Raw genomic sequence first — 12,774 nt, forward strand, 5'->3', positions numbered from 1 at the left:
CTGTTCTTTAAACACAGAGTGATGGCTACTTTGATTTTTGTGTCTCATCTCTCTCTTCCCCTCTTCAAAATGCCAGCAACTGGCTGTGCTTTTTAATTATCAGTGGGAAGTCCAGAAGCCAGTGAAGCTGGCTATGGCAGCAGTAGCACCAGTGAGATTTCAACAGAGGTACTTGCTAAAAAATAATTGTAAACTCAGATCTATATCATAAGAAAAATCCCGTGCTTTTATGAAGTTGTCATGACAAAGAGACTCTACGTTCAGAATATAGGAGATTTCTATCTTCTGTTCCAGATTCCCAGGAGTGTCCCTATAGTCAATATTGTTTTGTAGGGGGGGGGAAATTCTTACTAAGATTTTTCTAATCATTTTCAGAGAAGAGAAGTCTGAGCAGCTTGTAGATTCGAAACATGAAGTCGAGCAGCTCACACTAGAGCTGCAAAAAATAAAACAGGAGGTAAGATGGGCTCATTTTAATGTGTGAGTCTTCCCTATTAAAAAAAAAGTCTTTTCCTGTGTTGAGGCTAAAAATATTACTATGCCTGTTTTTTTACTGATGTTACTCCAGCAAGCTGTTTGATGATTATGGCTATGGCATAACAATGCTACACTTTCCACTTACCTGTTGAGAGCAGTCTCTTATGTTAAGCTTGCAAATTGTCTAGTAATGCCTGAAACTTACGCAGCATTAGGTATTAGAAATGTCAGAGTCCTAACCTCCTAAAGAACCTCTGTATCTTGTAGATAATTTTTACTAGCTAGTACAATTCTCTTACTCCTGAACCAGGGAAATGCTGTTTGCCTACACTTAAAATACTAAATAAATAGAAATAAACTTGCATTAAAGTATTAACCAAGATTTTTCTCCCTGCTTACTCCTCACTCCTTACAGAATATCCACCTGGCCACAGATGCTCGCTCTGCCCGAGCATACAGAGATGAGCTTGACTCTCTGAGAGAAAGGGCAAACCGTGTGGAGAGACTTGAGATGGAGCTTGTTCGGTGCAAGGAGAAACTTCATGATGTGGATTTTTACAAAGCTCGCATGGAGGCAAGTGAAAATGGGGGGAAATACTTGCTGAGTAATCCTTAGTGTTCGGCTTTTGTTGTGTTACCAGTCCATGTGTCATTTGTCATTGAGCTGACTGTAGCAGAACATCAGAGCAAGTAGAAATTTTCTAACGTACACCACAGTTATTGACTTAGCAACATTGCAGCTTCTTTCAGTGTCTTTCAGTGTGAGATCAAGGGAGTAGCTGTTTCTGGTTTTGAGTTCTCAGCCTCCTTGCTTGTCCTAGAGCCAGCAGTTTCCTGCTGTGCTGTTTGCATGCTTATCTTGCTTAACGTACCACTCAGTAAAGAGACCTACACTTCAGTTTCAAATTGGTTCCAGTTTTCCTCACTTCCTCTCAACCCTGTCAGTTTTTGGTGAATGTGTTGAACGTCAGAGATATGTGCTGCCTCTCCAAGGATACCTCCCTGAAATACAGTAGTGGGACAAAGAGTATTTCCCTTCGATACGGCACTACTCCAGTTGTGGTTCACAATGTGGCCTGTAGCAAGCATTGTTGGTGCTGCAGGGACTGAGCTCTTCTAATATGCAGCAAGGCTGCACAGCTGTTTGCAGGCTGCTCTGTGGTCTAGAATAGCCAGAGAGTTTCACATTCTCACCACTCCCTCTTCCATCATTGGCACAGCCATGGACTGCCAGTGCTTTAGTGGCAAGATCAGGCCAACTCGACTGTTCTCATGCTGATACACTCCGAGGATTCTACATGGTGTGCTAGTCTATGTTTTTTATGGTCTTGGAGTAGCACAAAGGCTGTGCAGAGTGGCCAGTACCCAACTTTCTGTCGTCCCTCAGTTTTCTGTCTTATGCATCTCAAGTCCCCCACCCGTCCAGAAGAAGGCTTAATGGCTGGAATCAGTTCCATGTCTGCTCAGATTCCTCCCATTGTTTAGCTTACAATTCCGAGTTGTAAGATTTGTGCAGCAATGTAACATTGTGGAAATTTTTACTACTAGATAGTACAGTGCTGATTCATCTGATGGCTTTTCCTGGTTGCAGCTGGCTTCCTATGCTCCAAGTCTTAAAACCTGAACAAGTCTTATGGAGGCACAGCAATGAAAATGTAGGTACATAAAGTACACCGTAAGCTACTTTTCTATGGTAACGTGATACCTTAGGACTCGTAGTGACTTGACAGGATTGTTAATAAGAGGTGCCAAATCGGTAAGTGAGAAGAAAAAGCGGGTTTACCTTCATGCATCAATGCAGAAAGCTATTAAATGAGCACTTAAAAGTCTTTCCCGTCTTGTAGTTCGTATACAAGTTGGGTAGTTTGAGCAAAAAATAAGGGATGTGCTTCATGTACGATACCGTGACGAGCTTTAGGAATTGTGAGCAAGATTTACAAGTAGTTTCTGAAAGCACATAGTAAAAATCAGCAGCAGTGGTGGTAAGAGGTTTAAAGAGCCACTGCAGAAGGAGTGCGAAAAGAACAATTCTCTATGTGAACTTAACATATTTAGGTGTGTGTATTGTTTCCTTTTCTGCATGTCTTGATAAAGTTGTTATGAAATGACATTTTAGTTTGACCATCGTTCAAGGAACCTGAAGATGAATGTGCTCTGGAGTCCTTCCTGCTGAGGTAGCTTAATGAGGTCGTAAGTGTGAATGTGGAGGAGCAGGCTTGATGCAGAGCTTCCTCCAAGGAGGTGCTTCTTTCCAATGTGAAGCTTCCCTCCAGCATTCCTCACCACTGAGTGTTGTGCTGCTCCAGGAGATCAGGTTTTTTCTGAGGCCAGGGAGTCTGCCTTGCCCATTCTTCCTCCTTCTCACTGCAATCACATTTCCATGTGGGGTGACGGGAGGTACTTATGTGAATGTTAAAGCAAAAGCAGCTCTTGTATGTTCTCCTGTAGCTGTCCAAGACAATGTTTGATTGTCACAAGATGTTAACTGTGTTAACAGCAGCTCAGTAGGGGCAGCTTCTGTACTGCCAGAAGGGAGAGGTTTGAACTCTGTTTAAAAACTAGGTTTGAATGTGTCTGTAAATTCTCTAGTTTCAGATTTAAGCAATCTGATTACTACTTTAGGTTTCTTAAAATGTTTTCCAGTAGCAACACACCCTGATTGCGCAACCACTGAGCCCCAGAGTTAATTGTAACCATATGAGTACACAATGCATATTCTTAAACCTATTTCAAGGCACAGTGATACAGGATCAAACCACAATTTGTAATTTATTTTAGAAATCACAAAAGCAGAACTATATTTGTTGGACATTAAACCATCACCATTGAAGTGGAATAAAGCAAAAAGGGGTTTTTTCAGTCCCTTGCCTAGTAAATTCAGTGTATTTAAAAAAACAAAGCAAAAAAAAAAAACCCAAAGCCAACTAATTTGCTGTCAGTTTAAAAATAAACTCATAGTTAGAAAATAATGTTGGTGTGTTTGTTAATTAAAGAAAAATAGATTTTTTTCAGTGGAAGCACCACCACCCCATGGCCACCACCTGCTGATTGTCTAACAAGTGGGATTTGTAGCCATGCATTTGTAGGTCAATAATGTTCCAGTGACTTCCGGGAGATGTTAATGCTGACACGTTTTAGTTAGGATAGCTTTACCTTCCAGTCCTCGAGAAGTAACTCTACAAAGCTTCCATGGAGTAATTATTTAAATTATATGAACTTTTCTATATTAAGATGACCTCAAACCATGGGCACAGCAGTGAACAATGTTGACCTTGCCATAGCAGGTATTTCCACCAAGTTATTAATTTAAGATTTCATCAGAACTGCTTTGAACTGACCTGTCCACTGCTCCTGCGTGCTCAATGGAAAGTGTTTCAGTCTTCCACATATTGCAGCTCCCAGTGATGTGTGGTTTGTACCAGAGCCTGGATATGTATATTTACTTGGCACATAGCTTGACTCTTCATGAGACACTAAAATAACAAGTTCCTGCTTGGTAGGCAGTTTTGGGGATAGTTCTGAGGTCATGTTTTTGAGGTCAGACACCACCTTACTTCTTAGGGCTGTGGTCCAGATTGAGTGTGATGATTTAGCAAAATAAACTCTTGTCATGTTGCTGTTCTGTTACAGGTATTCTGGCACTTTCCATGACACCCAGCATATTTTTGTCATGTACTTCCTCTGGTCTGTCATAAGTTTAGCATCAGCCTTTTTAGTTTGCCTGCTCTCAAGTGACCCTGTTAGACCAGACTTGGTCAAAAATGCTTGTTCTGTAAAATTAGCATTTCAGTATTATAATTGTTTTAGTTACTTACATACTCAGACATTTTAATTGTGGTAAACCACTTTACAAACACTAACATGTAGTTGTCCTTTTAATGGTGCTGTAGTAGGCAAATATTTTTCTCATATTTTGCAGGCTGGTAGCTGACCCACTGAGAAATCAAGGGCAGTATGGTACTGAGTAAGATAGACTTTCCATATTATGCCATCTACAGTCAAGATGCAGCAAGGAACTAAGATTACTGGCTATATAAGACTATTAAATCACGTCCCACTGTAGTATCTAAAGGCAAGGGGAGTGGCTGTCATCAGACACTCTTTAACTTGTGCTTTACAGCTATCTTTTTTTCTTTTCTTTTTAATAACTGAGTCACATGAGGCATCTTAAGGCTGATCCTACTCCCCAAAATGAGAAGGCAGTTGCTGCTTCAGCAGTGAAAGGGATTTGCTCATGCCTGGTCATCTTTCAGGAATCTATTTGGTTTGGATGCTTGTGGTCTGAGAGAGCAGACATGAACACTGATATCATCAGAGACTTCACATTTTGAAGACAGTTGTCTAGGAATAACTTGTCAAGCCATAATCATTTCATCCCGCTTGTGTGCATATATTCTATTTTTGCATATTTTATTGGGGCAGGGGAAAGGATGGGGAGAAGAGAGAGTAAACCAAGGAAAGACAAAAGGTGATTTCTTTAGAGAATCAAATAAGCTGCTTCTTGCCCCATTATAACTCTTCTGGGCAAAAGGCCTTCCTGTGTCCATTTAATTTTTTTAAATGCTGCTATGTTCCTGCCATAGAAAATTCTGTCTCTGACTCAAGACTTATCTGAGGAGTAAAAGCTAGCAGTGAGGTATTGTAACTTGAAATAGACATCATTTAATAAATGTATTTAAAACGTGACCAAGAGTACATGGCCAGATATTATGCTTTGGACATTTCATGTTTCTGGAGATAAGTTTCTTGAATGCGTGGAGCTTCATTTGTTACTTTGAAAGGAACATTCGGAGTGCAGCATGACTAACTTGTTTCTAATGCTGTGTCTACAGCAGAATAATAGATTGATTTTTTTACTCAGTAAAAACAGATCCAGAAGCTGTAATGGATAAGCAACATGGTATGTGCAGTTAATGCTCATGTATTTATTGTGAATGGGGCAGGGTGTGTGTTAAGAGGGAAGTATAAAACAACTTCATTTGTTTAATTAAAATTCTGTTCATGAAATAAAGAAACTTTATTAAGCAGACATTTACATGTAAGTGGACTGAAACAGGGATATGGACACAGTTGATTTTCTGTAACTTGAGTATCTTTGAACCTCTTTATCTAGCCTCACATAAAGCAAAACCAACTCTATTAAACATCTAAAATTCGGAGCGTGATAAATAATACTAGGTTTAGTTTGTATTAATGACTCACAGATAATTAAACATAGTATTATCCTCTCCCACTAAAATACCAGGTGAAAACTTCTTTATGAAGCAGAATCATGTCAAGATTTTTTTTGTCTGTTGCAGTGTCAATTTATGAAAGTCACCTCGTCTTTGAAAAGTCAGTTAACACTGTTACATTTTCTCCCTAGGAATTAAGAGAGGACAACATCATATTAATTGAAACAAAGGCCATGCTAGAAGAACAGCTAACAATGGCAAGAGCTCGTGGTGATAAACTACATGAATTAGAGAAGGAAAATTTGCAGTTGAAATCCAAACTTCATGATGTAGAGCTGGTATGTCCTCTCTTTTTCATTATGCTAATGTTTTGAACTTCTGGTTTTATGCTACGTCATAGATTCGTGTTGCAGAAACCAATGGAGACAGGCAAATAAATACACAGTGCTTTTAAAGAGGTCTTTAGATTGAACTTTGTATCCATGAATTCTTGAAATGTTACAATTTTAACAGTGTAAATACTGTCAGTGTTTCTTTGTGTAAGATTTAATTTAATTTTATACAAAAAGGTGTGTCACAATTTAAAAATAAAGATTGCTTTCATGCATGTTGATAATGGTGATGTTAAAATCTATCAGTTAAGTTGAAATCTATTAAATACAAGAAATTAAATCTGCTGTAATAAATGCTCTTTCACTTTGGAAACGAAAGCCCCAGCCATTACAGTGACTTTAAGAATCTATTACTGCTGTAAAAGATACAAAATTCACAAATTTATTTCTGTGTGAATCAGACATGGCTTATTGCTTCATAGAAAAGGAAACACAAGATGTGGCAGATTGTCTACAAACAAAAAGCAACTTTGGATTTTATAATCCCACTAGGAGTAACAAATATTTTCATCTTTTGTATTTTACTTAACAGTTCTCTTATCCCACTGTGTTTTGAATTACTGTGGATTTAACAGTATAGGGTTTCCAACAGGGCCTATTGGAAACAAAGATCTTGAGGGTGCTGTGTGAAGTTATGTTTAGTGACTAATTCAGAGCATTATAAGGGTCATGTCATGCTCCAGCTTTTCCAAAATGGCTGTCGATTTCTGATTACAGTTTTCTGGGTGACTTGATGAATTTTTTGTGTAACACCTTCTGAAAGTTTTGGACCCTCTGAGGCACCATTTCAACTCCCACAGTTGCAAATGGCCAAAGTAGTCACGAGAAGCATTGTAAATTCATTCTCCAGATCTGTTTTCTGGATATTTTAAGACCCAAATTATGAGGCAGATATGACTGGATCCAAATATAATGTGATGAGTCGAAGAAGCTCAGTAGAATTCAAGGTTGTATCTGCAGAGCCTCAAGTGTCGGTGCATGATGCTGTGTATTTTTTAAGAACTTAGCTCTGGAGACAGCTTGAATCCAGCCTGCCTTACTAGCACTGACTTGTATCAGCCCTGTCATGACCCAGTATGTTCTCACTCCAGTCAGCCTCCCTCCAAGTGCTTCATGAACCAGACCTGACTCTGTAGGGCCAGTTGGGTGTCTCTGCACTGCATTCTGTGGCGTGTGTGGTAGGCAACAGCAAACATGTAATGCTGTACATGTATTTCAGTATAAAAGCCCACAGTTTTTAAGGAGATTCTTCTACCCTTTACACGTGCTGTGGTTGTAGCAGTTCAACTGACAGAAAAATCTTATGCAAGAGCTGAATATGCCTTTTCATTCATGTGTGTATTGCACAGGACCGGGACACAGACAAGAAGAGAATTGAAGAGCTTTTGGAGGAGAACATGGTCTTGGAAATTGCACAGAAACAGAGCATGAATGAATCTGCACACCTAGGCTGGGAACTAGAACAACTGTCTAAAAGCACAGATCTTGCAGATAGTAAGTACCAGCTGGGGTAGCTGTTGTTGTGTTTGTGGTCTCTTTCAGAGTAGGCAGCTTGGTTGACTGAGGTGGGAACAGAATTTGAATCAAAGCCTGAGAACTTCCCTCATTCAGCCACTTGATTTTGAACTTAGGTTTTTTCTGGAACTTCTAAAATGTATTTTTTCTTTTCTTTCACTTTCTATTGAAAGCATTGAAATGTTTTCCTTGTGTTTTGTTTATTACTGAGAGAGTGACTTCTAAATAAAATTATAAAAATTTTAAAGAAGCTTTGCAAATGACCAAGCAGAAATGTCACATTGGATATTTCTAACTGAATGGCTGGGAGGAGCCTGTGATCTTTAGTATTTAGTACAATTAGTACAGACAATTAGTGGTCTTTAAGTCCCAGGAAGTGGTGTGTGCTGAAGTCATTTATTTTTACTAGATGCTGAAAAATGTGTACAGTTAAAATAACGGGATGATTTTTTTTTTTTTTGAATGGTTGATTTGATTTCCGTGACTATCAAAAACATAACTAATGCTTCCTTCACTACTCAGTTTTCAGCATTGGTTTCAGTGTCTAACATTCATTCTGTCTATAATACCAGCCTAAATAACAATGCAAAATGTAATTTTGCATATAAAATACAAGCTGTTTCGTGCAGTTCCATGTGCAGCTTTTATTGTTTACTCACTTGATTCTGGTAAGACTTGCATGTTTGGCTTTGTGTACCAGGAGCAGTTTAACTTAAAGACAAAGGAGTGTAGTAGAATAAGCAGATGCTCAGTTTTCAGTAAAGCAGTCTAGAAGAATAGCTTTGTTCTGTGAAAGAACTGAATGTGTGCCTGACACCAAATTTGCTTGCTGTCTATGATCTGAGTTCTCTTTAATAATATTAATGGCTAATTATTTGTTACTTTTAATTAATAATCTTGCAAAGCAGATTTACCTTAGCCTGGGAAATAAATGGCACTCAATTCCTCCTTATGTATAATCAGAGATACTGTTTATTGTATTAGCCAGTGGGGGAAAAAAATACAGTTCTCTCAAGTCTTAAAAGTTTGATAAAATGTATGTCAGGAAATTGTAAAACTATCGAATTTTCTGGCTTGTTTCATATAGCAAGTTTTTCCCCATACCTGATTTGGATTTGTTAGTGATGTAATAAAAAGAAGGATGCCTGTTTTATGTTGTTATTTCCTATTTATTAATTTCTGTCAAACATAACTTCCTAAATTTGCTCAACAGAGTGATATATATAAAAGAAAAGAAAGAAAAAAGATGAGATTCCAACACTGCTTAGCATTTCAGCACTGGAACTTCAGAATCTCTCTGATTAACCAAAGAAAAGAGAGTAAGAGGAACTAAGAAACAAGTAACCATCTGTATTGAATAGGAAAAAAAAATAGTGAAGGAAGCCTCATTTAAAAGCACTAAAACCATTAAATTTTAAAATGTTAAACTAGCTCACAGAAGTGCTGTCCTACTTTCACAATAATTCTTCTTAAGAAGTTCCATTTCAATGCATGTTACTGTTTGTACAAACTGAGTCAGTCTGCAAAGCTCTTCTGGAGAACCTCCTGTTCCTGGATTTCAAGTTAAGTCTGCAAAGATTTTAGTTGCTATTTTGCAATATTTTATTCAAAATAATTAAAAAGAGGCATGGAAAAAAGTCACTTAGATAGGCTTTTCTTCAGGACAGAACTCAAATTTATTATTTAGTTAATGTTTACTATTTCAGTCTTCATTTGACCAAAACTTCCTGGGTGATGCTCCATAAAAGAGACAAATGGGATTGTACCATTCTCAGAAATCTGACTGTTCTAAAGTATTTAGTGTGCTGTATGTAATAGTGCTGATTGTTTAGGAGGAGTGAATAATCTTCTGAGACTTCAAGACAATGTTAAAGCCAGTTTCTTATGAAATGTGTTTTTGGGGTGAAGGGCAGCAATTATTCCAAGTGAAACAGAGGGTTGCTCTTATAATTATTTCAGGTCCTGAGCTGAGAAATGAACAGAACAATGAGGCTTTGGTGCTGGGATTTAAGACTGAGAGTTAGTGGGACTTTTGATCTACAAACATTTAGAGTAAATTAACATCTGTTGTAAAACTTGCATAAATGTTGTTAGTTCTGAGATTTCAACTTCAGACACTTTTCTGGAATCAACATTCTGATAGATGTCCTATGCCTGAGTTATCAGACAGTAAAATATCCTTCCTGACTCAGCGTATTCTTGGTGAAGTATCTGTGAAGATGAGCATTGGAACTTACTTCTGTAAGATTTTTGTTTTCATGGCTAAATGTGATTGAATACGTAAGTTTCCACTAGCTTTTGGAAGTGCACCATCTTGCTGTTTTAGCAAACATCACAGTGGTTTACTTTCTGCCTCTATTCCCTCTGATGGAAGTACGAGAGGGTATCGAAGTGTATTTTGCTACCAACATTAAACACGTTACTAGCATGTTTAAAGCAGCTTTAAGAAGAGTTAGGAAAGTAACTTAAGATGGTTATCTCTTAAAATATTTAGTTATTAAAGGTCCTAATTGTTGTCTGTCAAAATGGGTTCTGTGTTTAACAAAGCGTTTACTTTGCAGTTAAGCTGAAATGATAAGGATCTGACTGCAATTATCTTCATACAGGTGAATCTTAAGGACCTAGGAAGGGAGATGTTTCTGAATTCACATTCTGATTCTCATGTTTCAACAGCCAGAAAGTCGTTTGTGTTTGAGTTGAATGAATGCGCTTCAAGTCGCATACTAAAGCTAGAGAAGGATAATCAGAGCTTGCAGAACACAATCCAAGAGCTGAGAGATGCTTCCTTGACCTCCAAAGAGAGCAGCCTAAAGTTTGTGGAACTGGAAAAGGAAAATCAACAGCTTAGCAAAAAGGTAACTTGCTTGCAGGAACAGAGCTTTTCAGCTTTTAAGCACCGTGCACCCAGGGCTGTACGGCATTCCTGAGCAATGAGGGATTGCAGGGAATTCACCCATGTTCACCAGAAGACTGGGCATGTTTAGAGGCCCATCTATTCAATTGCATTCTAACATTAGTGTATTCTGTTGCCTTCTACTTCACTGCCTACTTACGTCCATTATTGTAAGCAAAAGTGACTGTTCCTGTTTCATAAAAGCTATCCTTCAGTGCTCATTTTCCCCTGTCAGATTGTACTGTTGATTGTGTCCCTTTTTGTCATCTTATGATAGTCACTACTACAACAAGGAAACCATGGCCATGTTGAACTATTGTGTTTGAAAGTTTTAATATTATTTGCATGTAAGTGAAATAAATCGCACAGGTGAATTCAGGTTAGTATAGTTTAAAATAAGTCTGTATTTGCTGTCCAAAGGTCTGGATCAGCTCTTTGTCTTGTCATTTTGGCTATTAGAAGTTCTCTTTCTGCAAAGACCTGTGTTCTTTTAAACTTTATAACAAACATGCAGATCATCACTTTTTAGATTTATTTTTATATATACACCTGTTGCACTCTATTATTAACCGTTATTATATTCAGCTGAAATGCCAGCTCAGTGCTTGTCCTTGTGAAACAGTGCTCAGTCACCTCCAACCACTCACTTTGTTTTTCTCTGGCTAGTGACTTGCATCCTGAACTCTGATTAATTAAGCCAAGTGCTGGTGGGGAAAGATGATACTTGCTGGTTTGAGTATGAAAAATTTCCATGTCAGTTTTTTTCCACATTTCTACTTTTGCTGAATTATCCAGAATATCAGGCCTGTTTTTCCTTTTTCCATTACTGCTGTAACCTCTGTATGTGAGACATTGATGCAAAGATTTCAGTCTTCTCTGGCCTGCCTGTGGGCTAACTGAATGCTTTAAAGGACAAGGGAAGAAAGAAACGCTGATCATAGATTACCAAATTGTAACTAGCAGAATGCCAGTTTCTCTGCTGAGGGGAGCTGGTATCTGTCACTGAACCATTCCATCTTCTGGAGAAAGTCTTTTGCTAAGTTGAGAGACCAGTTCTGCATCTTGCCTGTCTTCTGTGAGTAAGGAAAACTGCAAATACTCAGTTCACTGTACTCCTTCTTCCACACTACCATTTATGACCTGCTTTTTATGAGTAATTCACTCCAGCTCTAATTTATGTGCTTAAAATTTGAGATCGAGGCATATAAAGCACTCAGCAGATACCTGTGGTGTACAGCAATTTAAGGCACTTGAACAACTGTGGTCAATCTTTGGCTTTGCCCTAGGAAGATTCATGTGGGCACCTCTTGTTATGGCACTATATCAGTGTCAACAGTTGTGATTCCAGAATTAGTCTGATGTTGACGTTGAGCGCATGGGCAGGGTGGGGGTCACAGAGAGGTCTGGTAGTTAAATAAAGCAAAAACCAGTAGTGGGGAATACCTGAATGGTGAAAGGGGAGCACTGTATGTATCAGATCAATGAAGGGGAAAAAATGGCAGGTAAAAATACTACTATTAAGAGCAATTGAAATGCATGAACTCTACACCAGAGAACACAGAGTATGATGGGAGCCGTTGACTGAATACCACAGGCTGCTCAAGCTGTTGGTGCACTTCACGGCCTGTTCATGGAAGTTTTGGGAGGAAAAAAGGTAGCAGGCAGCACTCTGTAGTCTACTACAGAGTACACAGAGTCCTGATACATGATGTGTAAAATAGTCTTGATTTGAGATGTTTGAATTTTCTTCTAATCTTCTCTTTCTCTAACGTGTTTTTGTATTTCTCTCACACATGTAACCACTTAATTAGAGGGTATGCATGAACACAGATTGTTGTGCTGGGGGAAAGGGGGATAATAGGGGAAGTCACTCTGATTCTTTGCAGAATGTTTACTACAGTAGACAGAGGAAAGGGTAACAGTTTAGAAGGTAAGCACATATAAAGTCACAAGGTAAGAAGTATTTTCCCTCAAATGTTGTGTGCCTGAGGGTTTTTTCTAGCTTTCTTGAGATACCCGTAGTAAAATCTTGCCTCCTGAAAGTCATTTAACATCCAGATTTCATCCAGTGTGTGAGACTTTCAAAAACTGTTGTTTATGTTTGGCTATCTGCTGATCTAGTGCTTGAAAGGATCATGTAGCCGGAACAGTATTACTCAGGTGGTACAAAGGAGATAATGTGAAGGGAAAGTCACATGCACCTTTTTTTCCTTTCTTGCAAGGTTTTCAGAGGAGCTAATAATAGAAAACCCTCCTTTCAGGCACAGTCAAGTAATAGCAGTCCAAGTACCTGTCTGTATTCTTTGCATTCCTGACGTTTTTT

At 38.5% G+C, this 12,774-nt stretch overlaps 1 protein-coding gene across 3 annotated transcripts in view; it reads left to right on the forward strand.

Annotated features, from left to right (window-relative positions):
• Window positions 1-12,774, forward strand: part of CCDC88C (coiled-coil domain containing 88C) — a 95,606-nt gene that overhangs the window by 51,487 nt on the left and 31,345 nt on the right. For all 3 annotated transcript variants that reach the window (XM_065685708.1, XM_065685709.1, XM_065685710.1), the window contains exons 9-13: window positions 376-457; window positions 893-1,051; window positions 5,843-5,989; window positions 7,393-7,537; window positions 10,232-10,413. In XM_065685708.1, the coding sequence (XP_065541780.1) occupies window positions 376-457; window positions 893-1,051; window positions 5,843-5,989; window positions 7,393-7,537; window positions 10,232-10,413 (715 nt within the window). The remainder of the gene's footprint in view (window positions 1-375; window positions 458-892; window positions 1,052-5,842; window positions 5,990-7,392; window positions 7,538-10,231; window positions 10,414-12,774) is intronic.

The sequence above is a fragment of the Lathamus discolor genome, chromosome 6, assembly GCF_037157495.1.
Source record: "Lathamus discolor isolate bLatDis1 chromosome 6, bLatDis1.hap1, whole genome shotgun sequence".
In the NCBI taxonomy this organism is placed as follows: Eukaryota; Metazoa; Chordata; class Aves; order Psittaciformes; family Psittacidae; genus Lathamus; species Lathamus discolor.